The sequence below is a fragment of the Terrapene carolina genome, unplaced genomic scaffold (assembly GCF_002925995.2).
Source record: "Terrapene carolina triunguis isolate 2854851 unplaced genomic scaffold, T_m_triunguis-2.0 Scaffold231, whole genome shotgun sequence".
Lineage (NCBI taxonomy): Eukaryota > Metazoa > Chordata > Testudines > Emydidae > Terrapene > Terrapene triunguis.
Window position 1 is genome coordinate 17884253 of NW_020664582.1, and position 27730 is coordinate 17911982.

Here is a 27730-nt window from a genome sequence, read left to right on the forward strand (position 1 = left end):
CATGGCCAGCCAGAAGCAATAGGGGTTCTGTACAAGACTGTTCAAATGAACCTGAGGATTTTCTTTTAACTAGAGAATGGCAGAGTTGCACAGCTACCGGACACCCCACTCCTACTGAGTTAACTGTAACTCTCTCCCACTTTGGGTGGCGAGCTTCTCACACCTGGACTAAATTATTCCACCTGTCAGTTTTCAATACAGAGGCAATTCCATGGACAGGCTGACTGTAAAACGTATCCCCCTGCAAACACTTCAGCAGTAGAGCAGAGCTGGCCATAGTACCTCTGCACCCTTGGAGTGGGATGGAGCAACCAAAAGCCGAGCTCATTGTCCATTTCTAAAGCCACTCACTGGCAGCGCAGCTGAAGTCTTGGCGATAACTGATCAAGGCTTCCCCAAAATGTATAGAGTGAAAAGAATCAAAAAGGTAGAGATAAATAATGGCTTTAAAGCTTAGAACGATGGACCCCGCCAGGCATTTGGTAATTACTTCACTTTCCCCGCGCCAGGCTGGACTGTCGAGAAAACTGCTAGCAAGTCTTGATGCCAGAACACACTAATAAGTTGCCTTCCAAGTGTTTCCATTACATGGAACTCTAACCCCTGACCTAGAAACCTGACAGCGTTCACAGCCTCGGACATCAGCCGACGCGTGCATAAGTAGGAGTGGAGCAAAAAAAGAACACGGGAGGTTGAGAACTGCCACCCACGTCTCTGGAGCTTACACATTCTGCAAGCTAACGTTCCAGATCTCTGAAGCATAAGAGCAGCCCCCCATTGTAGGGCTTGTCCATAGGGAGCTTTCCTTTCCACTTGGTATCTATCAGTGTTTGCTAGAGTACAATGTTTCTTCTTCAGTGTCTGTCTCATCCTGGAATTCGTGGCTCAGGAGGGATTTCTTAGAGCCGGTGGACATCATGCGGATCTCGTCCTCATAGTCGTCATTGTGCTGCCGTAGGCGATGGAAGCCATCCTTGTGCCTGTTGGACTTGATGGAGCAGACGCACCAAATGATGCAGGCTGTGAGGACCAAAGCTGACATGGTGGCACCTGCCAATGAGAAAACACTTAAGTCAGGGCCATGAGAGTGCCCACGCTCCTACTAGACGCTTCCAGATTCCCTGTCACTTACAGCACGAGCTGTGCCCATAAGAGGGACGAGCTATAGCGGCTTTTTTCATCCAACTGTGCCAATGCACCTTCCCCTAACCTGCAGCAAAGGGCCCTTCCTGTGCAGCAGCTTCAGGTGGGCAAAGCTGGGACTGGCACAGGGTTAAACCCAAACTTTCCTCGAGCTAACCAAGAATATGACCTTTGGCCTCCACAGGTGATAGCCACCTTATCCTTGAACTCCTCCAAACCCATGTAGTGGTCTGGCAGTAGCCAGCTGTGCTGCTTTCAAGGTGGCCGAGGGTAAGGGACGATACTGTCTCTTACTCCCCCGGCCTTGTCAGAAGTAGGCTTTTCCCATTGCTATCGCCATCCCGCCTCGTTAGCTGATTCACAAAGGGCCTCAGTAAGAGTGCTGCAAAGATCTCCAATATCCACCCTCTTAGCTGCAGATACAGCATTAGCAGGCACAAACTCTGTGGGATAAACAGTGAACCTAGAATAAAGGGCAGGGGAATGACTCAGGACCAGAGACTAACTTAGTGTTACGGAAGGGTGGAGGGGAGAAGAGAGAAAAATTATGGTCAGAGCTGGATCTCACGTCATGAATGTGCTCAAAGGGTCCTGAAAAGACGGTCTCTCACGTTACCTGCTACAGTTACCACGAGCTCCCTTTGAAGGCCAAATATCCTGTTATCCATGTCAAACACGATCACCACAGAGCTGGCGGCATCATGGCGCACCTGCACCTGGAGAAACAAATGCAAGGGCCGAGAACGTTCAATATTTTATGTTAGCATCCAGGTAGGCGAGAAGCACGTGCACATGCCAACAGCAAGTGTGATGCAGGGGAAAGTCACGCCTCATAACCATCTCTCCTGCCCCCCCCAAGGGCTCATGGTGAGAAGTTCTCTTCCTTCCACTGCACAAGTTAAATACAGCTATGCTGGGCTGAAAAGCAAGGCTGTTCAGCAGCTATTGAAGACTAAATAGCTGAAAAAACAAATCGGAGTAAAAATTAAGCAGGACCCAGGCGATAGACAAGACAGGGAAAGAGATCCTGTGATACGGCTGCGCACTCACCAAGACATGTTTCTGCTGATATCCTTCAGCTGTGGCACTGATGTTATGTAAACCCGGAGCCAACAGCACATGGAAATAGCCACCTTCCTTTGTGTATACTCTCACACCTTCATTGAGTACAATGACTGCCTTAGACACTGGCTTGCCACTCTTGTCTTGAACAAATCCATGGACTCCCTTATGAACCTGAAATCAAGAATGTCAGATGCTCAGAGTTCACATAGAGGGGTGGGGGGAGATACGTGAGCGTATTAAGATTTATTGAAATGTGAAATAGAACACCACCCTCTGCTTAGTAATTAAAATGCGCAATACAATGAAGGGCTGTTCATCTCACCGTGAGGCAAAGCGTCATTGAGAGATTAGCCAATTCCCTGGCTGACACACCACATCTCATTCCTCTGGACCTACCACCATAAGGACTAGGCCTCATGTATCAATGTGCTCCCCCACAAGCCCCCAGGAGCTTCTTCTCTAAGAACCATTCATCTCTCACCTCCACAAGCATGCTAAGGAGAGACTTCTTATTCTCGGTCCACAGATTGGGGAGCTGTCCAGCACTTGGGAAGTAACAGCAGCTGGTATACGCTGTGATCTCAGGGCAATGGCCAAGAGTGACACTGAAATCCTGAAAAACAGGGGAAAAGGTTGTGACATGGATAGCGTTTAAAAGGAAAGCTTTGGAATGAGATAACTGGGGACTTCGGCATAGTTTTGCCCAGAAAATCTGTTCCTTTAATACTACAGTTGAACCTGAGAGTTACAAGCTGACCAGTCCACCACACCCCTCATTTGGAACCAGAAGTACACAATCAGCCAGCAGCAGCACACAGTACAGCACTGTGTTAAACTAAACAACTAAAAAAAGGGAAAGCAGCATTTTTTTTCTGCATAGTAAAGTTTCAAAGCTGTATTAAGTCAACGTTCAGTTGTAAACTTTTGAAAGAACCACCATCACGTTTTGTTCAGAGTTACAAATAGTCTCCATTCCTGAGGTGATTGTCACTGAGTTTCTACTTGTAGTTTAAGCCTGGCTATGCACTGAGGCGGAGTCAAAGCTCTCTATGAAATACCTTCATACTGCCCAGGTGACTGTGCCATTCTGCCCCCCGGATGACACCTCCTGGAATGTTCTTATCTGTACAGACAGACAAATGTCAGAAAATCCTCTGCAAAGAGTGGACAGCACAAAAACGGCCACAGTCCAGGGCATCATATGCACGTACCTGACTCATTTTTACAGCCTGGCTGACCTAGATGCATTGATGGATGGTTGTTTGCATACAGAGATGCCAAATGTCTCAGAGTTTCTTTATTTTCCACTATAAAGAGAAGGTTAGAACATTAGTAGGAGCTGCCTTTAACCGAGGCAGCTAAATTAATGACATCGCACAGTGCTCAGAGGGCCTCAAACAGGGCTCAGTTTCTAAACTGCATTTCCTGAACATTATGAAGTTTGGTCAAACGGACACCGTGACTGAATCCCATTGCACTGGCTTGTTTTCAATAGCTCCCAGATCACATACTCTCAACCCTTCCTGCACCGGACAGTGCAAGTTCTTACACTGCATAGCTTAACACTGGTAGCAGTGCCCCAGCTGTCTTCCATCATTAGCCAGGTAGTCTAATTTTCATTTCGCTCTCAATTCAGCAACAAGACAAGCCCACTCAAACCCAGATAACCAGCTATGCCGGCCCAGAACAAGCCTGCAGCTGAACACGGGACTATTGAAACAATAACTGATCCTAAGTGCGGAGTGAGGAGGCTAGTGAGGAGTTAGTTGTACCTGTCTGCACAGGTTTATCATACGGGTAAGTTACAAGCAGAGATCCACCATCCAGTGCAACAGAGAGGCTGAAATCTCGCTTCAGGATCAAGTTCTCAATGATTGCTTTGGTCTCCGGCTCTCCTATCCCAGAGTACGAGGAGAAATTGCCTAAAAACAGAACAGACAAAGGAAGTCATGAGAGCTCAGCAGAAGAGTCTCCCTCTGCGATGGTAAAGGCTTCCAGAACTACACACTTTGCTAGTGTTTGTATCGACGCCAGCTGCAAGGTATTTCTGTGGGGCCACTGCCATAACAAGTGGCACCTAACAGCATTTAAAAAGTAAGACACGTGGTCAATGAACTGCCATCAGTGGCTACATTCATCCACCACCTCCAATAGACCTTGCAGGTCACTATTTCCCACCACGATCTAGGGAGCAATTCTTGCAAGTTATCTCCACTTCAGTCACATAACTGATGCCGTTGTTCCCCAAAATCAATGCTTCACGCGTCCCCAGGCAACAAAGCCAGCCAAAACATTGGTCAGGAACACAGACTCCAGACAGGACAGACTTGGGGTGCTCCAATGTAATAGCTCTAGATAATTAAGGAGGAGGAGGTTGGCAACAAAAAGGAGGAGAGCTTCTGGGTTTCAAAGATCCTCCCACCCCCCGGAACCATGAAGTCAATATCAAAATCATTAGGTGCGTCTTATTTCTAGATTCTGCTAGACAGTATCATGAACAAACTAGGATTTTCCTTCCCTCGCAAAAAAAGGTATTTAAAGTTACCCTCTGTAACCTGTCTCAACTCTAAGAACATCACGATATCCCAGCCAGTTAGAATAACTGAGGCATAACTGAAGCGGTCAGCAGTGCTGGACCTTGCAACAACATGACTGACACCAAGTCTAGAGTGGTTATCGGGGAGATCAGTTCACCACTGCATTGGTTTTTGCCAAGAGACTAAACATTAACTAGCTTTACTTGTGAAGTCTGTGTCCAGATCTTTGCCGTGAGCATTGGTTTGGCCAGTCTTGGATGTGCAGTCTCTCTCCTGAGCGATCTCACGCCCGTCTGGATTTAGGGACGGCACAATCACAATTCTTGTCCTGTCAATCAGCTGTCAATCAACACAGAGAAGACAAATTTCAGCAGCTAGCCATGAAACGTGCTCGGCAGACCCCTCCCCGAGACAAACCCAGTACTTTAAAGCCAATAATTCCCAGCACTTTCACTTGCTCAGGCTCCAAGAAGCGCTGCCTACACTGCAGAAGAGTTAGCCTTGGGTTTTCACCATTGTGCCCAGGATGGCAGGGATAGGGGTCTGCACACCCTGGCCAGCTGCTGCAACCCCTGTGCTGCCAGCTGCCTCACAACAGTCAGGGAGGGACACCTGAACGCCCCACCCGCCATCAACTCCCATGGTCTTTGCAGGAGCCTTCCCCGCACCACACATGGATGGGCCCGAACAGAGTTTACATTGTCCTCAGACCCCGCCCCGCCAAGTCTGGATTTCCTATAACCCACAGCCCTGCATGAAGAGGATGGTTTTCGGCAGTAACCACCCTTTGTTCAGGCCAGGACCCCATGGCAGGTGGGGAGGGCGTCACAGATGCTGCCTTCTTACCTTGGTGATGGCTGCATTCTTTTTGTAGTTCATACAGAGGAACTCTGCCAACGCCAGGAGCAGTTCGGTGCCAACCGGAGCATTTCCATGGATACCAGCAACAAAGCGGATCTTGGGCTCCTCGGGTTCAGACTGGTTGGGTTTGTTGGATATTTCAAGGGACCACATTTGACGGTACTCAACGCTGTGACCCAAGCTGCCAACAGATAAGAAACAGAAGCACTGATTATTTATGGCTGGAGAACCACCTCTGGCCTGGCCTTTGCGCAGGTCAGCGAGGGGCTGGAAGGAGGCAAAGCTGTTGCCCTGGGATGCAGCGTGACAACACTGCCTTCTTTGACCTGACCCTGAGAAAGATCCTCACCAGACAGGCGGGGACCCAGAGGACATCACCACCTCTGCAGGCTCCAGCTAGATCCCATATGCCGCTTGGGATGTGACATTTTTGTCTTCCCCTCCTCCCCCATGTGTGTCCATTTCCTACCCTACCTTATTTCTTCTCTTTTCTAATAAGTCTGGCTTATCGGGACAAAACGGCAATATTTTGCAACATTGCTGTAAGCCTGTGACCAGAAACGCAGCTAAATCTAAAGCCCTAAATGGCCCAATTGCCAGGTCCCAGGGGATTTCTAAGACCATGTGATATGCCGCTGATTTTCCAGCACTGAGGTTACAATGTGACAGAAGCTGCATTTTCTATCTCTGTCTTTTCTCTTCCCTCTTGTGTGTGCGCATCTTGTTTGGCCTTCTAGGAAATGGGACTGGACTTTTAACAGCTCCAGCTTATTTCAATTAACTTCTCTTTCCCCAACAGGACAGTTATCTTTAATGCCCTCTAGGAGATGGTCAGACAAGATTCCCTACAAGTAAGAGGAAAGAGAACAAGGAATGTTGTTAAAATGAAAGCCCAAATGTTTTAACGGTTGTTCCTTTTTTCCTGTATCTTTTAAAAAGTTTTAAAGGATTTACAGCATGTTTGCGAGGTGCCAGACATGGTCATGTTAACACCTTCGACTCCTTGAGCCCATATATTCCATCTAAATTAATACAGTATAAAAGGGATGCGGCCAAGGCCCATTTAAACCCCATTTTTGACATGTGATGACTATAACCCCAAGGGTAACATTTCATCAGTGACTGGATTTCTGACTGACAAGCAAACAGAGGGACACCGCAAACCAAATTCCATGTTCTGAAAATGCTACAGCTGACTGCACAAGCCATGGGTCACTGCCATTCATGAAAGAAGTGGAAGCAAGACAATGATGATTGACGGAACTGGAAGCTCAGAGTCTACAGATGAGAACAGCAGCTCTGGAATAAGTGTGGGCAGCACACTAGCATTGCCAGGCACGGCATAGTCAGGCAAACAGTATGTGGAAGGCATATAAATCAGCAAAATCGCACCAGGCCTGGTACTGGCCCCAGGTGCCATTCTGCCAACACCAGTCACAAGTGAAAAGACAGAGTGAAGGACCACAGCAGACAGGGGACCACATGCGGGTGGGCTGGTTAGAGAAGGCAACCCAGAATTGGTCTCTAGGGCAAGAGTGATCTGGAAGAGGGTACAAGGTCATAAAGAAAGGAATGTCTGAGATCATACTGCCTGGGACACCAGAGGGACAGAGCCATTCAGGACACCCCTCCACTGATTGCTTTCATTAGTGACACTGTCCCAATTTGGGTAAGAACAGCAGAGGGCCCTAGAGAGGAGGGGATGCAGAAGAAAAGGCACTAACTGGAGTGTATGGAGAGACGCACGTTCAAGAGCGCGAAGGCAGGATCTCCTTTACCCGGAGAGATACAGCTCTTCTCCGGGACCTTGATGTTCCTATCATGCGATTGATCAAATGCTCATTTAATGCTGGTCAGTGACTCCGCCTTAACTGTGATACCTACTCATCTGCTTCTTGGCCTCCCCTCAAGATCCTTCAAGACACACACCATGTATCTGCTCATTTCTGCCTACAGCCCTCCCCCAAAGGGCCTTTGGGATTCCCCATCTTTGTCCCTTCATATTTCAATCTTCTTCCCCCTCTGTGCCTGCCGCCCTCTATTCATATTGTAACCAAACCTTTTCCTGGGCGGTTCAGTAACAACCCTAAATCTCTATGGCTTTGAGATTAGAGGTCCATCCTACCTCCAGTACAGATACCTGCTACAGGTATTGTGTGTCATTTATATTAGCCATCTTCGGACAGGGACTCTAGCTTCCAGTGCGTGTAACGTGGTGAGCGCACTCATGGCAGGAACATCACATGCTGTATGCTACTGTACAGCCACAGGCTGTTTCTTTGGGAGGCCAGGAGCTAGAATCAGCATCACTTACTTAGTGAGATTTGTGATCTGAGGGTAGTTCAAGTTGAGGGCTCTAAGGAAGTCGGACAGGTCTTTGTATGGATGGTAGCGGTAGGGAGAAACGTCCATTGAAGAGGTTAGCACGAGGTGTTCCAAGCCATTCTCAGCAGAGAGGTCTTTGATCAGGGTCTCAAACTCCTTGGCAGAGGGATCGCTAGTGTCTTCATTGGTGATGACCGGGATCTTCCCCTCCTCAACTTTGGAATCTGTTTGTGAAAGAGTGAAGTTGACTTGCACCACACCTCTGTTCCCGACAGTCACGGTCTTGGTGAGCGGGTTATACCTGAGAGAGGAGAAGACATACAGGGAAATTGAAAGCAGGTTCAAACACTCCATTTGTTGCAGTATCTTCCCCAGCTCGACATCATGTTAGACTGTAACCTTTTCTCCACCACAATCTAAGGCGAGGTGCACAGCAAAGGAAAACAAAACAATAGCAAGGCAGCTCTGAGACAAGACATTCTGAATACCATGCTAGGCAGGGGACCCAGAATCTGAGTGGGAGCCAGTGATCACCACAAATAACTGCAGTTCCTACCAGCAGGTGGGGCTGGGGAATTCAACAGTCCAGCTGCTATGGTACAGGGCTATCAGGTGGGACTAAGCGAGGCGGCTTTGGCTGGAATGGTGACCAGGCTTTGGCAGATCCAGAGCAATTAAGCTATTCTTGAGCAGCTCTCTTTATGGTTAAGTTTCTCCTAAATAAATATCCACTTATTAACCACCTTCCACCACACAGAACCATCTGTGATCGTTCTCACAATAGAAGCCAAGCATTCCCATGATTGGCAGTTCTGTGGACTGAATTTTCTCTACCGGACAGTTCGGTCAGCTGGTCCCTAGGGGTTAGGTGCTTGGTTAAGGATAAGCACAAATCATGGCGCTCACTTCTGGCCGAGGGGGAGAGGAGCTAGCAACACAGCTGAATTAGGGGAAGGTTTGTCCAAGATCAGTCATTTGTCCAAAGTGCCAGTCACTCACCCTCGGGCGGAGGCTGTGATTTTGTAAGACCCCGGAACCAACAGGCGCCAATAGTCTCCAGCCTTGTAAGAGGTGACAGGGTGGTCGATGTCAGCAACGCTAATAGTAGCATTTGAGATGCCCCTTCCGGCTGTGGCGTCCAGCACAAATCCCTTGACACCCTGGTGAACCTGGACAGAGGATCAGAAAACCAACACGGTTCAGTGACAAGTCTCTGGGGCATGTACACCACTCAGCATTGTGATGTCCAAGCATCCCATGAGTCACGGCAACAAGCAGCAAATCGCTGTACATTCCCTTTCAGTTCCAGTCCTGGGGGGACGTGAAGGAAATCCTGGCCCAAGTTCCAAAAGTACCCTGTAAATACCCGGTTTGAAGTCAGCTTCATCTGAGGGGCACAAGTAACTTTCACTCAAGACACAGTGGTACAGTACTTTGCTACATCTGACACTGCAACATGCCTCCATTTATGCATCATGTCTGAAAAATGCCTCCACAGCACTCCCATTCCAAATCCCAGAGAAATAATAGCATAGGGTCTCCTCCAGACTTCTGAAAGGCGAAGAGACCCCAGATGAAGTTTTTAAGCCTGTTTCTGAGCATGCATCACAGGCTTAAGCTTTTATAAAGGATTTCTGCTACGTTCACAACTCATCTTGTGGTTTTTTCTGATAATCAGGATGGTTTCCCTGACACTGCAACAATTCCCATTCTGGCCAAGCAGCAGTGCTCGTTCCAATCTGCAGATGGGCCCAGAGTTAGACACACTCAGGATCCCCTAATGTGAGCAGACTTACATGGGATACTTCAGAGGCACTGTAAAGCATTATGCAGCATTTCTGTCCCTGCTGGCTGGTTATTGTAGCATCTCACCTGTTTTATGAACTGGAGCAGAGACCGGTGGTTCTGCTCCCAGTATTTTGGCAAGTCTTCAGCATTTGGGTATTTCACACAGCCTAACTCAATGGTCACTTCAAAGCAGTTTGTGTTTAAGTAGTTCCAATCTTGCATCCCCCCTAAGGCAGAAACATCAGAACTATAATTAAGGACCTCAAAATCTTCTTACAACAATCATAAAATACCCTGGCTGTTAAGTTGTAGAGCTTTGAGAAGTTAGAGACACACAGGGTGAAATTCTAACAGCAAAATGCTGCCTTGTAACAGAAAACTGAAGAGGTTTATACAGGGCAAGACCTCCCCCAGGCTTCAGAGAACTGTCAAGATGCAGGAAGAACAGATTTATTCCTAAACTAAACATTTTTCACACTTGGACCTCAAAAATATAGACTGTAGCAAGTTATGTTTAAGTTTTTATAAACCCTCCTTCCCAATAGCCAAAAGCAAACCCAGGAGAGCACAGCCCACCTGATCACAGGTAGGCATAGCACAGATTCACCCAGTCCAGAATAACTTTGTCCAACTACAACTTAGAGGTTATAAAAGGGGCCCAGGTCCCTCTGGGCTAGATCCACCAGAGAAGAGAGCTAGGTGATTAATAGGAAATTCTAAAGACAGAATCTCTTTTCCACAGATACATTCATATTGAAAGAACTGTCTGAGACTCGAGATCCACCGCACTCAAGGCCATGAACAGTTTTTTCCCCACGTGGTGTTTTACCTTGAACATTATACCAGTGAGCCCCATTAGTGATGCCATGGGGGAAATACTCATTGGGGTACATGTCCTTACAAGGGCTGCCCTGGTACATCTGAGTATTTTCCTGAAAAATAGAAGTGATCACACATGAACCCTGGACTTTGCACGTACCGTGGCGACACTTTCCACGTTAAGTCCATTACATTTGAATATGCATCTTGGACTTGGCAGCAAACATTAAATACAGATGGATATTTATTAATACACATAGCCGCATACAGCACAGTTCTCGGCGCTACTGCGAATCCAGCGCTGATTATCTAGAGCCATGGAACGCCCATTCATGTCTGGTCATGCCCATGACTCCCACGGTGGCTCATCTGCCGTATGCACTACGGTCCCTCAGACCAGAGAGTCTTGCATAATCAATTTTTAATGGCTTCCAAATATATGGACAGGGTGCTATTGCTACAGCACCTGTCAGGCTGATTATGCTGGAAATTAGCTCCTGCAATGGCAGCCCCCTGAAAGACTGGTTCTGCTGTGACCCAGGGAGGGATGGCAATATTACACTTAAAGGGCAAGACTCCATGAACATTACCTACACTCAAGTGTTTTTTTTTTCCCCAACAGTTGCAGTAGTTTTTTGCAAAGCCATCAGTCACTACGAGTTACCGAAGCATAATGAGCAATTGCTTTGTTTTAACTATAGCTTTACCTTGGAATACGAAAGTGCAAGCTGCTGAAACACACCATCATCTGGTGATTTACTGTAGATGGCTATTCCTTTCTCATCATCATCAAAGGGGTAATTAACCACTAAAGAACCTGCAGGGGAAACAAGATTCTACTTAGTGTGCTTTTATAATGGATCTTTAAATCCTAGCCTAGAGGAAGCTTTTCCAAAAAACGCCAGAGAACTAGTCTGTATTTGCCAAAGCATGGAATTAGCCACAGTACTAAGCCAGGTAGATAAAGGAGACCGTGAACATATAGTAACAGTTACCAATCCATCCTAGTGGAATGTTCTTAACCCAAGGAAGTCAGAGCAATTCTGAAACTGGAGTGCTGCAACTAAGCATTTTGCCCTTGCACATAAGAAAGCTGGGCACAGATCATGGGGGCAATTTTCGAATGAGATGGGAAAGCAAGAGTCAAGGAAGCTTACAGGAGAGGAATTTGGGTCAGTGGTAGCCTTGGCCAGCCGCAGTTCTGAATACTGCATCCCTTCACCCCTTAGGAAGACTTCTTGTTACAAACATTTGTGCATAAGTCAAGTCTTGGATAAACTAAAGAGATTCTTACAAAGTTACATTAACAGCACTATGAGACACTTGACGTCAGTGCTGGTGGACAAAAACCCCAGCACTGTAGCCAGGTCTGGATCAACTTATCAGTGCACTAAAGAGTTCAGTGTATTAGTACTTGAGCAACCACCATCTGCCAGCAGCTACAGCCCCAGCAGACAAGCAGTCTGAGGAACAAGCTAGCATGCAGTGACTATTAACTTAGATCACTCCAAGAGGCAACTGATTCCATTATCGGGAACCTAGCAGCTCAGCGATGATGCCAAGTAGTTCCAGCTAGGTCCTTTCATGTTATACATAACCAGACATCCAGCCCACCTGAGTGCCTGGCACCGCAGATGCACTTAAGATGAAGAACCCTGAACCACTCAGAAGTTAATTCCATGGAGACTTCAACGTGGCTCATTTATCGGTGCTCTTACCGCGCTCGGCACTAGAAGGTCTGGGTGCCTCATCTTTCAGATTCTGAAAGAACGTAGCAGTTTCCCCTCAAGATGACCAGATAAACTGCCCCCCCTCAGGGATGAGTGGCAGTAACCTTCTGCCAGTGGCCCCTCCTTAATGCACTATGGCCATTTGCCAGGCTCTTGCCTAAATAGAGCAAAAGGAAGCCAATTCCTTAGGCCAGGCCAGACAGAGAAACTTCTGCTGCTGCTCCTAGACACAGAGCAGAAGCACCCCAGTGTTACTCAGCCTCCACAGTGGGGCAGTGACCCCCTTCTCCCACCAGGGGAGTTTTACAGAAGGCTGGTTTTGTCTACATACCTCCATGCAAGTTTGCCGAGAGTACGAACGGAAAGGCCCGGAGCCAGTTCATGACAGCGAGAGTCTCTGGTTGCAGCGGGTCGGTCGTTGGGAGGAACTGGTCTGGGAAGTTCCGGTTCAGGTCATAGTTGTTACTATTGTTTCTGCCAACTGTGCTGCTTCTGTCTCCTGAGCAACAAACAATACATTCAGCCGGCATCCCCCCCCATTCACAGCAGCACAAACCCCTTACCAGTTTGCCTCAAAGCAAGGGGAAAAAGGGGTTGATTTCAACCGACAGCAATACATCCGCTCCTGACCCAGAACACTCCGTTCTCCACCAGCCCACTGTTCCACAGTCCCAGGGAGTTTAGGAGGTCTACTAATGGGCTGGCTTCCTGCAGCGTCCTGCACCCCACAATCTATTCCCCTACGTAGGGAGCCCACTTCCTGCAAGCATCTCTCTGGGAGACGGCTGTCAGCTGGAGTGATCACCATTCCGAGCCTTTGTCCTCTGCTCTCACTAGGTTTCTGATTTTATTAGTCAGTACACTGAGAGGGATGACAAGTGTAATTTAAACTGGGGAACAATCTAGGTGGACTGATAGCATCAGAGAAAAAACCCAGTGCTTACATCTCCAAACTAGCTTCATTACACCCGATCCACGTTTAACCAAGTAAAGAGCTACTACTATTTTTTTGCCTTCCTCTGTAGTGTGGGGCACGGGTCACTTGCTGGAGGATTCTCTGCACCTTGAAGTCTTTAAACCATGATTTGAGGACTTCAATAGCTCAGACATAGGCTAGGGGTTTGTTACAGGAGTGGGTGGGTGAGATTCTGTGGCCTGCGTTGTGCAGGAGGTCGGACTAGATGATCAGACCGGTCCCTTCTGACCTTAAAGTCTATGATTCTATTTGAGGAACTGGCTTTGCCCTTCAGGGAGCTCACACACAGCTGCTTTACCCATTCTAAGCTCATGCTAAGTTCTGTATTTTATGATCCTTGGAAAAGCACTTTTCAGAGTGCCCAGCTCCTAGCATGGATGTTACAAAGCGGGCAGCACCAGAATGCTGCAAGTTTGAGTTGTGTCTAGACAATGCTGGGTTTCTTGGTTTAAACATTTGCCTTGGGAAAGCTACAAGAACAGAAGAGGAGGACTAAGGCAGGGACAATTTGCAGCTGTTGCTGAAGCGTAAGGGGCACCTCAGCCATTTAGAACTCAAGCACAGCACTTTGCACATCAAGAACAAGTGGATCCACCCTACCACAAAGATATAGCAAGCCCATTCTCTGCCCTTCCTGGACAGGAAAAGTTTTGTGCAACACAAATCAGGCTCCTGGCCCTTTCACCATGACAGAGACACTCCCCAATGCCCACTCTTGAACCTGCATGCATGAAGGCTGTTTAGTAACAGGCAGAGCTACCTTCTTGGGATTTTTCATAGCCATCAGGGTTCATGGAGGGCATGATGTGGATTCGGGTGTTAAGCACCAACTCTGTTACTTCAGGATCCGTTCCAAAGTTCTTGCAGAGATAATCGATGAGATTCAGAAGCAGTTCTCGGCCTATTACTTCATTCCCATGCATATTCCCAATGTACTTGAACTCTGGTTCACCTGGGCAGAACAGACATTTCAGCAACAGAACCAATGCAGGCTCATTGTACCAGCAGCAATGTTTTGACGTAAAGCCAGTGTGAACACTAGCACCTCAAGCCCACTTGTGATAGGCCTCTGAAACCCCTTGCAGTCCTTGTCACCTCTCTCCCAGTTTACCTCCTGGAGTGAGATGGCATCAGCTGGCCACGGAGACAGGACAACTCCATGTAGGGACAAGTTCCTTGCACAGCTCAAAGAGACTGAGATCCCCCTGGAATCTCTTTGAGTGACTCAGATGAGGAAGGCAGCAGTTCTGCATCACCAAGAGGGGCTAATGCAGTGGGCAGTGTCCAAGGAAAGCCCCCACAGGGGACCGCTCCCCATTTCCCTGGGAAACTCAGGCAATCCACCTGGGCAGACCAGGGAACTGAGCTCTGCACAATGGGTTTGTTTCATACTGCAGGTTGAGCGTGCAGCCCACCCAGCGGCACTGTGCAGTGCATCGGAGTCTGGCTACCTTGTCTGCAGTGTCTGGCTTGCGTTATAGCAGCTATGGTGTGGAACGTGAGCGGGAGGGCCAGCCACACCACGGCTCTAGGGCACCAGTCAGCATCCGTATCTAAGAGCGCAGGCAGAAACACTTCTGCTCGCAAAGCTTTCTAAATATCGATAAGCCTAGACACGACAGCCGTGAGGCCTCCCACAGCAGTGCAAGGGGCTGCAGAAGAACCACTAGGAAGGGCCGCCTCATTTAACCAAGTGTTCCCTACACATGCCTCTGTTTCTCTTGAAATTGCACTGACGCCCACAATGTGCTAAGTTATTTCCAAACAAGGTGACCGTGTCCCTGCCTGGCAGGGCTCACAATCCAGCTATCTGGGCACGACTGAATCACCAGCACCCCCCAACCCTCCCCAGTTTGCACATACAGCTCCCACAGGCACTCCAAGGCATCTGAGAAGCCATCTGGCAGAGGCCCTGGCGCACACTCTGCTCCGGAGGTGCCCAGGCAAGACGTTACGGAAGGATTTCATGGGGCTGGCCAGTTACCTGGTTCGTGGACGCCTGGGTTATCCGATATCTCCATCACATACAGCTCCCTTTGTTCCACTGACTTGCCAACCGAGTAGAGGCGTGTGATGTTGGTGTACTCGCTGGCGTACCTCCTCAGGAAGATCTCCATGTCAGGGAAGTGGTGGTGGCGAAAGTCCTCAGGCTGGAGCGGCTGGTGGAGAGAAGTTGGGCTTGCTGCCTTCGCTGTGGCAGTGGCATTGGTAGCGGAGCCTGGGGCAGGAGTGGCGGCAGCTGGCGTAGGGTCAGAAACAGGTACCAGGACAGTAGGTTGCAGGGAGAAGTCCACCCCTGTTGCAGCCCCTTCTTTCACCTCAACGTGCTCTACAGTCATTGGCACATAACTGAGAAAGACACGAGTCTGCTTTCAACAGCAGATTCAATCAGTGAAACAGGAAGCTATAAGCCCAGCCCAGGGTGCTATACCAGAGCCGTCTCTTTTCCCAGCACTACCTCCCACCACCACATAGAACAGGGCTGGTACTTTAAAAGCTACACCAGAGATTCACCAGCCCGCATGCTGTCAGGTCGCACTCTGCGTTACCCGCGAGGACGACAACCCTGCCAGAGTCACGAGAGGCTGAGCTCCTGTCTACCGCACTCTTCTCAACAACGGCCCCTCTAGGGCTGCCTTGGCAGCAAGCCACGGGAAGGGACTTGAACCCATCTGGTGATGCTACCTTTCTAGGCTTTACCGCTGCCTCCCTCACCCACACTGCGCCGCCCCAAACGGTGGCGCTCCAGGGGCAAGAGTGCTCAGTGTGGAATGCAGGACAAGTCAGCACATGCAGCTGCAGCCTGGCACCATCACAGGAAAGAATCAACAGTAGCAGCTTCTAACCAAACCCCATAAGCATGAACAGACTGTGAAAGTGAGCACGTGTAGCCGCACAGGACCCCGTCTGCTTCAGAGACGTTACCCTACGACAGCTGCTGTGATGTTATAGGTTCCAGGCACGAGCAGTCGGTGGTAGTCCCCGAATCTGCCCGCCGTGATGTTATGATCGATGCCAGCAACAGCAATGGTCGCGTTTGCCAGGCCAGACCCAGTGACCGAGTCCCTGACAAACCCTTTTACTCCCATGTGGACCTGGGGAAACAAATCAAACAGGAACTGATCAAGACAAATCACTCCAGGTACAGATGGATCCTTGCCCCATCGCCACCAACGCTGGTAAGTTTAGAACAGAGGTAGCTGGGCAGAAGTGCCCACCCAGCCGTAATTCAGAGGGAAGTTTGGCTGGACCATTCCACTAGGAGACAAATCCCAGGATAAATGAAACAGACGCTACCGCTCGGAAATCCCTTGGGCTCCCCATGGCAGGTCTGCTTTCCCCATGGAGAGGGACCAAAACCTGTCAACATTTGCAACCCTGTCTAAACAGGCCCTGCCGCGTATAGCAGCGATACAACACTGCAGCAGGACCACAGAGAAGCAAAGCTTCCTTGTAGCTGGTGACTTCTGTTAATTCATAGCTGCCACATGACCACAGGGCAACCTAAGCTATTAGCCATAGGGCCACGAACACTCCACACCCTGTACTCTGGGGGTTGATCTGCCAGTCAGGTGCCCCTAGGCCTTGTACCTCTGGTGCGCAAGCCCCTGTTCCACCTCCTGAGAAGAGAGAGCATGTTTTACCTTCTCAATGAAGGTGAGGAGAGATTCCCGGTTATACTCCCATTCCTGCTGAAGCTGGGACGCCATTGGGTACTTGCAGCAGGACAGCTCCAAAGTGATCTCAAAGCAGTCGGCCCAAACGTAGTTGTAATCCTGCATCCCCCCTGGGGAAGGAGAGAAGATTGGTCACAAAGAAGAATGCTGGTGAAATGCCAGACTCAGGAAGTACCTCCCACCCTGAAGCCCTCTTGCAAACCAATAGCATCTCACGGAGCTATGAAGTACCTGTGGAGGAGGCTCGCAGGGCTGAACGCAGGTCCGCCTTGCTCCCTACTTCTGTATCAGGTCAGGAGAACAGCTTTCAAAGCAGTTGTGGGTAGTGACAACAATGCTGATGCAGCTTTCAGAACTGCCACCCGCACCCGGTCCGCTGCTGGGTGCGGAATCGTCCCCCTGCCTCCAGTGCTACCAAAGTGCCATGTGGTCCTCCCCTGTACCCTTGATCTGAGGCTGCCATTTATCCATCACCACTCCTCCCCCTTCTCCAAGCCACGATCACCCCTCACTTCAGTCACTGGTGAGCAGTTACAGCAACAGCAGCCTGACTTTCGTTCTGATTGGGAGAATCAGCTGTGACAGTATTAGCCCCCTGCGGCACAGTACCCGTCATCGCTAGATGCTAGCCTCCCAGCCCAAAGAATCGCACTACCCCACTGAACGGCTGCTCAACCAAAACAGAGTGGCAGACTAGAGTAGGTCTCAAACACATCATTTCTTGCAAAACTAACTCACAAAGAAGTCCACTGCATGCTATGGAATTTTAATTGTGTTAGCTACACAATCACACAGCCCTTTACACAAAGGATTCAGAGGTTTGCAGAGAGCCCAAGTACTCCTTCGCTCAGCATTTAAAAGACATCTGTGACTAGGGGTGTCAGTGGACACCACACAGCAGAGCACAAAGAACAAAGCAACAAGTGTCAGAAACTAAGACAGAATGTACTTTCATTCTGTGGAGCTGGTTTAATCTGTTTTGGGATAATTAGGGCCCTATGAAATCCATGTTAACGAAAACACGGACAGAACCCAAACAATAACATGGAAGCCAGGCTCTCCCTGGCACTGCAGGTGGGAAGGGAGTGTAGGGGCTGGGGGGGAAACCAACATCCGAGATTTAAGGGCCGCTTCTGAGAACTCCATTCCTGGCTGTGTCAGTTTCATGTCAGCTGAGCAGGGGCACCATTTTAGGGAGGCTGGGGGGGGGGCACCTCCCCTTTGCAGCACAGTGGAGTGCAAACAGGAAAATGAACCAGTGCTCCTCACTCTTGCTAGAGGAACTGGAAGCCCTTAGTTGTGGTCTGAGAAGTTGCTGCAGAGCAGTCTCAGCAGTACCCCCTCTCTCCCCACCCCATGTTTCCCTGGCTGTGTAAGCAGCAGGAGAGCTGACACCCCCCCACCCCCCCCCCCGCCAGGCCCTGCAGCCAGGGGGGTACTCAAAGCACTTCATGTGGGTTAATAGCTCCTCAGTACCCAACTGACCCAGGAGAGAGCAGGTTCTGGCTAGCCTTGGCCCAGAGAACAGACCCGTTGAGTGCTCATCTCCTTAAGTGTCCCGGCCTTCAGCTCGGGCGAGAATCCCACCAGCAGACCCGCTGTGATAAGGGGATAAGCAGAAGCAGCAGAACTCAACCCCCTCCTTCCGAGATTCTGTGCACACATGCCACTGTGCTCTTATTCCCATCCCCTGCCAAACTACACAACAGGTGGACGGCTGTGGGAATCAAGCCCTGGTCTAGCCTACTAGTATTATGAATACCACCAATGTATTCTGTCTGCAAGGAGGAAAACCCTTCGGTCCAGCCTCTTTAGCAAAATCTAAAATCACTGGAAAGAGAAATCCCTTTAGACCCAAGCTTGCTGGGCCAATATATTTAGCCTAAGAAGCTGTATCATATGCCCCTAAGGATGCCATAATGAATACGTCCTCTTCCCCTGAAGAATAAACTGTCCCTTTTACTCTGCAGGGGACAGGTGGCACAGAATAAGCTAAAGAGGTGATTAAACAGATGATGCAAGTCACTTCCTTCTGATCAGAGAACCGATTGCTCGCTGGCGTGCTGCTGGCAGCAACACCAAGCAGGCAGAGGAATGTTTTGGTCCATTAGTCAGCGATCACACCTGGGGGAGGGTGGGGGTAAAGGGGGAAATCCAGCTTCTAGGCATTAGCTACAGAACCTCACACTGCACAAGAGCTTATTCCCTTAGGGGAAGGGACTTCAGGAGGTGAAAGAGGCTTTGAAGGCTGAATTTGCCTCTCAATCTTGGGTAAAGGGATGGGGACCACATCACATCCTCAGCTTAACTTCAGTAACCAGAGAGATAAAGGAGCAAATATTCAAGCAATCCATTTGCAAAACACCTAGAAGATAATAGCCCTTTTGCCTTCTGCATCAGCATCCTGGGCCTTTTAAGCAACTGCTACTTTCAGATCCTGGCTGACGAGGCTTTTATGCATGTGTTCTCGCTGAGGAAGTGACAGAAGGAAGGCATGAGTGTCCGTCCATGGGGTTTGAAATCTGTCCAGTACAGAGACAGTCAGACTCTCTATTATTACTTTATGAAACACAGCAAGCATGCACATCTCAAATGTAAGAATTTCCAAAAGGGCTATTACGTCATTTCCTTTTTAAACCCAAGAGCCGCCATGGGATCCCATCTCCAGTAACAGTACACCAACTCCACAGTGCTCCCAGTCCAGCACTGAGCTACAGAATGCCCCATGTGACAATTTGACAATTCCACTGCCCCACCAGCCACCCAGCAGAGGTTAAGAATAACTATGTTGTGTGCAGGGGAGTTAAAAAAAGGAAGAGTAACTGAGCATGGAACAGAGATAGTCTCAAAAGGTCTCCAGCCTGAGCTGTGCTAATCTAAGGAGCTGGAGAGCAGAAGCAAAGTTCAGCGGTGGCTCAGAGGACCACATTTTTTATGACTTGACCTTCAGGATTACTCCCATGGCCCTGCACATGCCACTTTAGTTCAACACTACACCCACGCAAAACACACACTCGTTTGCAAACTCAGAAACGAGGGCCAACGGGAACTGGCCACAGCACAAGGTTTGACCAGTGACTCCAAGTCCAGGACAATGAATCCCACAGCAGTCTACCTTCTGGCAGGTTTGATTACACAAGATAAAATACAGCAGGAGAAAGTTGCTCTGCTGAGAAATTATGTCCCTTCCTCCCCCTCCTCCCCACATGGCTTTAAGTCACTTAAAACCTGGCCTCTTTCCTGGCACATTTTAATCTGCAGGCTGTAGCATACACATGGCCACAAACCTTTAGCAGTCCTGCTGCAGGCATTGCACATTAGCTGAGATTAGGAGAAGGCCCACTTTGGAAAATGTACCCATAATCCTCTCTAAGGGGTACCAGAATCTTGGGGTCTTCATTTCATAGCACTTTAACAAGTAGTTCCAGAGCCCACTATAAGCCTCAGAGATCCCTGGCACAGAGCTGAAGAGTCAGATGATCTTTAATATTTGAATTTTTGGCAATTTCAGTAAATGTTGCACATAGCTGGCTTCCCTCCCCTCTGCCTGCCCTTCATCCGACACCACCCATCAGTGTTAATGCATTAAAAAACAGAAGGAACCCACCGACTGCACACATCATCACAATCAGTCCTTGCTGGAAGCCTTAAGCTCCCATATTCCCTTCTCATTTCTCAGCCTCTTTGGGTCATGTCTCAGTTATAATCTCAGGGCAGGGACTGACTTTATTGATTGCAAAAGCACCACATGCGAGCATGGTGCCTTTAAATAGCAATTACTAGGACTCGTTAAAGCATTATTTATGAGACTAACTACACATGTGCATTTAAAGGCTCCTGGATTGCCAAGTCTCACCTGTCCTTCACTCTAGTGGTTGGTGCGAACACAATGTTTATAAGTCACTAGCCAAGCCTTCTTGAGTGTGCTGTGAATTCTATTTTGCTTAGTTTCCCCACAGTCACTGCCTCTAAGTCACGTAAAAGCAAGTCTGCAGGGTTGGAGAATACCTGAATTGGAGTTTACGGTTCCCCATTGCTGAGGGGCTTGTTATCACAGTGAAGTTGGAAGCCTCTATAAGTCTCTGTACTGGACAGATTTCAAACCCCACTGACTGCATGAACAAAAGGGAGGACACTCATGCCTTCCTTCTGTCACTTCCTCAGCGAGAACACATGTATAAAAGCCTCGTCAGCCAGGATCTGAAAGTAGCAGTTGCTTAAAAGGCCCAGGATGCTGATGCAGAAGCCATCAAGAACATGCTTACAAAACCTGGCTGTTTGTGCTTGGCTAGTTGTTGTACACTGGAGAGCCAGTGTCAGACTTTGAAGTTACAAGGCTGTCTGCAAGTGCTTACCTACTACTGCTACCAAACCTCAGGATTAGGAGGACACTGAGGTTGAGAGACCCAACAGCAGATGTTCCTCCACAGCACACTTATTTCAGGTACACAAAATGTTTAGCTATGGATCAATTAGTTCATGGCAAGGTCTGCAAACATTACTACTGTAACATACAAGCTGACGGGCTTAGATGGTTTATACAACTGCCACCAGAGTAAGGTAGCTCCAGGATATCCTGGTTCTAGCTAAAGCAGTCATAGGTTCCTTCCACAATCCTTCACTTGTTCTGATTCCCTGTACAAACACAATAAACCTTGTTGAGCCAGGCAACCTACAGCCTGTCCCACTCAGGTGTGCTCAGCGGGCGGGAGTAGGAAGCAGGTATTAAGGAAACACCGTAAAACTGAGTATTATTTGAACAGTGAAATCCCCAGCAATGAATCAGCTATAATGGGGAAAACAGATCTAGACCTTTTTCCTCTACAAGCATATGGTGTGTTACAGACCAGTATTTGAATTCCGTCCCAAGAAGTGTGAACTTGAGGTTTACACACGAGTCATTCAGCTCCTAAACCCAGACTTCAGATCATCATCATCTTTTAGGAATTACTGCTCAATAAAATTTCAAGCCTTCACTAGGGCTTTCTAATTCTGCAGCTTACGTACAGCTCACTCCATAGCCCCCTCAGCTTCAGAGTGGGCAAAGACTGGAGGGCAGCTGTTTACAGAACTGTGCTACACTAGCTCTACATTTCTATTTTGTCCTCCATGATAAGAAACCCCACCCTATCTGGCAAGTCTATGTTTGCGTAACAGCCTCTGCTGGGAGCTAGGACGAGAGCAAACTCAGGATGTAGTAAGGATTAATATTTCTGCTGGCCCATGGGACTTTGCAGGAATAGCATGCCATCACATGCCAATAGGACTGGTATGATAATTTGCGGGAGACAAGTACCCATCAATGACAGAGCAGTCACTCTGCAATATGGCTGAGTCATGCCATTTCCCCTCCAAAGAACAGGGCATGGGGAAGATAAACTAATCTGAGGTTAAGAAAGGGGCTGTTTAAAACATCAGAAGCTAAGTGTCTCTAAGTTACCAGAGCAGAAGACCACCCATTGTCAGACATTCCAGACTTCCCTGAAGAGAATGTTCAATGGAACGTAAGAGACTAAAGAGAATCAGACAGTGAATTGCATCCACCATACAAATAACTTTGTTCAGAGCAATGACTAGTGATCTACTAACTAATGGTTTCCACCCCCTAGACAGTTTAGGTGGAGATTTTCAAATATACCTAAGGCGTTTGTATGCCCAGTTCCCCATTATAATTATGGGAGCTGGCTGTACAGTTACCCTAAGCATATTTGAACACACAATAGACTTTAACCCCCTACACCAGGTTCCCAAATTGTGATCCACCGAGCACTTGCAGGTGGTCCATGGCACCATTTTGCTTCCTTTACAGCTGCATTAAAAGCTAAAAATATATTCCTTTCTTACCATTACTTTTCAACTGCAGCAATTGCTACAAAGATGTTTGGCAGCTAAGATGGCCCATGAAAATATAAGAAGAGGGGAGGGCTCTGTGACACATGCCATCAAGATGGGATCCAGACCAAGAGTTGCAGAACCCTGCTAAGCAATATACTGAAATAACTTACCTTCTACATCATACCAATGAGCTCCATTAGTGATGCCATCCTTGAATGTCTCAAACGGCTCCCCCGGGCAGTTTGGGGTGCCAGTTTTCATTATCGGGTGGTTCGAAGCATAGGCTTTTGCCAGGTATTTAAACACTTCATCATCAGCTGATTTGCTATAGATTCCATTGGGCTCGTGCATGGGAGAGTCATCATAGGGATAGCTGGCAACCACAGAGCCCCCGTGCAGGTTCCCAGAGAGCACAAACCTGGTTTTCAACAACAACAACAAAAATGCTTATTAGAATCAGACAGAGCACACTAGGGCAGAGGTAACTGCCAGCACCCGTCATCCTGATTAATATAGCTCCTTCTGGCCCAAAGTACTTCAATGATGACATTCTGAAATCCACCCTTCTGGGAAGGAAAGTGGCAGCTCTTTCCAAACTGCATGGTTTTTTGGGACAGTAAGTGAACAGCCCTGTATCCAATTAACGCTGCATGACGAGAAGACTTATTAGAGCTTTGCTAATTGTATCAAGGCTATGCTATATCTGAGGGCTTGTCTTCACTACCCGCCCAGATCAGCAGGTAGAAATCGATCTCTCGGGGGATCGATTTATCGCGTCTTGTCGGGACGCGATAATCAATCCCTGAATCGACGCGCATACTCCACCAGCCCAGGTAGGAGTAAGCGCCGTCGACGGGGGAGCCGCGGCGGTCAATTTGCTGCCATCCTCACAGCGGGGTAAGTCGGATCAGATACGTTGAATTCAGCTACGCTATTCCCGTAGCTGAATTTGCGTATCTGAAATCGACCCCCTCCCCCACCCCGTGGTGTAGACATAGCCTTAGACACATACTCAGCCCATACTAGATAGGCTCCAACAGTATCTGGTGCTGGCCATTGTCAGAGACAGGATAGGAAACTAAATGGATCTCAGGTCCAATCTAGCTTGGCAAGTCACATGTTCTTAAGGCTTTGGTTAGCAAGTGCTCTTGCTGGGCTAAGGTGTCCCAGCTTCTGTAAGTCATGTTCACACAGGCCCACTTTGCTTTGAAATATTCTATTTTGTTTTACAGAAACAAACGGGGGGGAAGGGGGGAAATGTTGTTAATCTGAAAAGGAGTTTATTTACTCCTAGCTTGTGGTTTGTCATACAAACTGCTTCCTTTGAGGTTGAGCTCAGACTCACAGGACTGCAGTCTGCTGCTAGAATGGCAAATGAGGCAAAATTCAAAGCAGGATTACTTCAAAGCAACATACACATTGATATTCTCAAAGAAAAGGCTTCCCTCTCCTCAGCTGCCTAGGCATTGATGCATCACCATGGCAGCTACTGTCTTTACAGCTTACAAAAGCAGCCATTAGACCACTGTATATCTTGCTCTGATAGGAACTTTGAGCACGTCCACTTATACTGAAAAAAATTCAGCTCCTTATGCAAAGTTCAGCAGCAGGCAGCCCTGTAAAAATGTTCTGAACAGAACCTAATGGGATGGCATCCGAGAAGCCAAAAGAATTTTGCAATAACTAACCTCAGGGCTCCATTCACTTTAAACTGAGACATTCAATTGAGTGTAACATCTAGTGTTACAGGAGATGCAACAGATTTCTTGTTTCCCATCTAAGACACAAAAATGCAGAGTCAAGCAAATCATCACAGGCAACTGCTATTTAGTTGTCCACATGGACAGCAGATGACAGACAGCTTTTTTTAAGCTTTGAAGAATGTTTGAGTTGAGATGTTTTGCAGGGTTTACTTGCAAGAGTAAGAGGCTTGTGTTGCAGTAAGGCACGGTCAGGTAAATACCAGTGTCAAATTCTAAGGCAAGTCAGAAATCTCAAGAGCGCAGCAGCCCCATGTCTCATTGTTCCTTAGCTTAGTCACAAGCAGCTGTAAAGGTCTCAATACATCGGACAGTCTAAGTGCCCCTGCGTTTTTCGGATGCTTTTCTACAATATTATAACAAATGATAACAAAAAGTTCCAGTTGTTCCCTTGCCATTTGCCTATGTGTATTTGGGTTATTAAGAGAGTTGACATGACCAAAGCCTGGGCTTTTTTTAAAACAAGCTGTAGGATGCGAATCAGATCACGTGAATGTCATTTAATAAGACAGCAAACATTACCGCCATTAGGGATTTTTAAACAAACGGCTTTCTTTACTCATTCATTTTTGTATGAGTGATGAAGTTAGCACAGCATTATTACTGCCGCCAGCCAGAGGAGAGCTTCATGTGTTGTATTGTTCCTGCATCGATCTGACAAAGTAGCTTTTTTTGTCAGCAGTGGTTTGCCAAAATACACTTTTTTTTTTAATTTATTTTTAAACTAATGATGTTTGGAACCCAGAGGATTTTCCCCACTAGATAATTTTGAGCAAGAGCAAATTTGGGGCTTATGCTGCAGCACAAAATGAATCTATCAATACATCAGAGCTGACAGTAAAGCTCAGCAAGTAAGCAAGTGTGGCCCACACACACTCAACAGAACTACTGACCTGCATAAACATTTGCAGGATCAAGACCTACATCTAGAAACATTTAGCAATAATTCTCTATGCGACAACAGCAAGAAGCAATGTGGGGAAAAATTATTATGGTGGAGGAAAGCTCTACCTGCCACAGTTCATGCCAGACCTCAGTATTTGAGCACCAGTAGGTATTAAGCAACACATTTGGTTCATATTACTAAAGATCAGACAGCTAATCACGAGGAGAGTTAACAATACAGGGCCACAAGCAAAGGTCACCAATGGTCTTGAGGTGAAGTACATCCAGAAAATAAGTTTATCCGTTACTGAGAGCTCATTTAGCTTGCTGTGAAGAAGGAGTCAACATGAATAAAAGAACAGGAGTACTTGTGGCACCTTAGAGACTAACAAATTTATTTGGGCATAAGCTTTCATGGGCTAAAACCCACTTCATCAGACACACGCAAGTGGGTTTTGGCCCACGAAAACTTATGCCCAAATAAATGTGTTAGTCTCTAAGGTGTCTCAAGTACTTCTCATTCTTTTTACTGAGACAGATGAACATAACTACCACTCTGAAACCTGTCAACATGAATAGTTTAAGCTACTATTGCCTTGTTTGATTAGCCAGGAAAACAACATTGCTAGTGGTCCCTTAAGTGCAGTTGTCTATAAAGAAACCAACATGGTTTCTCTGCCAGGTGCACATGGGCTTTTGTGTAGTTAAACAATAAAACGTTCCACTGTTCCATTCATAAGCGGTCTGCTAAACAAGCCAGCACATAAGTTAGAGCCAAGCAGCTAGATGCCCCAGCAGCCGCGGATTACAGCACAAAGGGAGCTAGACGGAACTGGTACGATGCAGACAGAACCACAGGAGACTTCAGGGTAAGGAAAATGTATTACAATGGCTTGACCATTAGTTCGGCTACGTACCTCCAGCCCTCACCCCATCAACCTCCCTCCCCACAGTCATCCCCATCTCCCAAAGCCCAGGCGGGATCTACTGGCTAGGAGCCCGAGGTCCTCGCCCCTTGGATCCAGACCCCTCCTCAGCCACACCAAAGTTTCACATACAGACAAAGCACCTTCAGTTCCCCGCTCCGAAGGGCTCCCCTCGGCTCCCCCCCGCCGAGGGGCTCCCCCCGGCTCCCCTCACTCACTTGTTGCGCTGCATCCAGGCGATCAGGGCCCGCACCTCGGGCACGGGCTCCAGGTCGGGCTGGGCCGCCCCGAACTGGTCGGGGAAGCTGCGGTTCAGGTCCTTCCCGCGGCCGTTCTCGCGGCCGCCCGGGGCCGCGCCGTCGCAGTCGCCCTCGCGGGCCCGCTCGAAGCCGTCGGGGTTGAGGCTGGGCAGCAGGTAGAGGTCGGTGGCGTTGAGGAGGCGGCCGGCCCGGGCGTCCCCGCGGGCCCAGCCGGACACCAGCTCCTGGGCCAGGCGCAGCAGCAGCGGCCGGCCCAGCGGCTCGTCGCCGTGCATGTTCCCCACCAGCTTGACCTGCGGGCGGCCGGGGATCGGGGCCCCGCCCGGCTCCGCCTCGGGCCGCGCGGGCTCCAGCCCCGCCGTCAGGCGCAGCGCCCACAGCGGCCGCCCCTCCACCGACTGCCCGAGGCTGAAGAGCCGGGCCAGGCCCGGCGGGGCCCCCTCCGCCAGCGCCCGCAGCGCCGCGCCCAGCTCGGCCGAGTGCAGGTAGCCCGGGGCCTCCCCCGCGCCCGCCGCCGCCTCCGCCTTCTTGATGTGGGCGCCGCCCGCCGGGCCCAGCCCGAGCAGCAGCCACAGCACGAGCCGCCCGGCCATGGGGAGAGACGCGCGGCCACACACAGGGCCCGGCCACCGCACCGGAGACGGGCACGCAGGGAGGGAGGGGCGGGCAGCGGGGCAGGCGGCCAATAGGAGGGCAGGGGCGGGGACAGCTGAGGAGGTGACCAATGGAAGGGCAGGAACGTCTGCCGAGCTGGCCAATGAAAAGCAGGAACAGGGACAGCTGAGCAGGTGACGAATGGGAAGGCAGGGCCTACTGAGGAGTACCAATGGGAAGGCAGAGGCCGGCACGAAGCGGATGGGGGCCAATGAGGGAGGAGAGAGCGAGAGAAAGGGGAAAGGAACCAATGGGGGAGGAGGAGACTGGGAAGGGCGGAGCGAACGGAGAGCTAACGTGCCAATGGGGGAGGAGAGGACCAGGATGGGCGGGGCGAGAGATGGACCAATGAGGCAGCCTGAGGGGGGGGTAAGGCCCCCTGCAAGACCAGGTGTATTAAAAAAAACCCCGGAGTTGGTAACGTCACCAAGAGGGCGTGGCCAACCTTAAAGGGGCAGTGCTCCGCGGAGCAAGGCTAACGTGTCCAGC

The 27730-nt window shown here is 49.0% G+C and overlaps 1 protein-coding gene across 1 annotated transcript; it reads right to left on the reverse strand.

The window, feature by feature from the left end:
* CPD (carboxypeptidase D) lies at positions 1–27225 on the reverse strand. Its single transcript, XM_024218520.3, has 21 exons — positions 26546–27225; positions 22927–23174; positions 16889–17031; positions 16170–16339; positions 15229–15593; positions 14005–14196; positions 12600–12767; positions 11246–11355; positions 10549–10651; positions 9804–9946; positions 8931–9100; positions 7921–8232; positions 5592–5787; positions 4949–5084; positions 3981–4130; positions 3420–3515; positions 3267–3331; positions 2690–2821; positions 2194–2379; positions 1760–1859; positions 1–1050 (listed from the first exon to the last, which is right to left on the reverse strand). The coding sequence occupies exons 1-21, from the start codon at positions 27178–27180 to the stop codon at positions 824–826; spliced, it is 4047 nt and encodes a 1348-aa protein (XP_024074288.1). The 5' UTR covers positions 27181–27225; the 3' UTR covers positions 1–823.
* Positions 27226–27730: the final 505 nt, after the last annotated feature.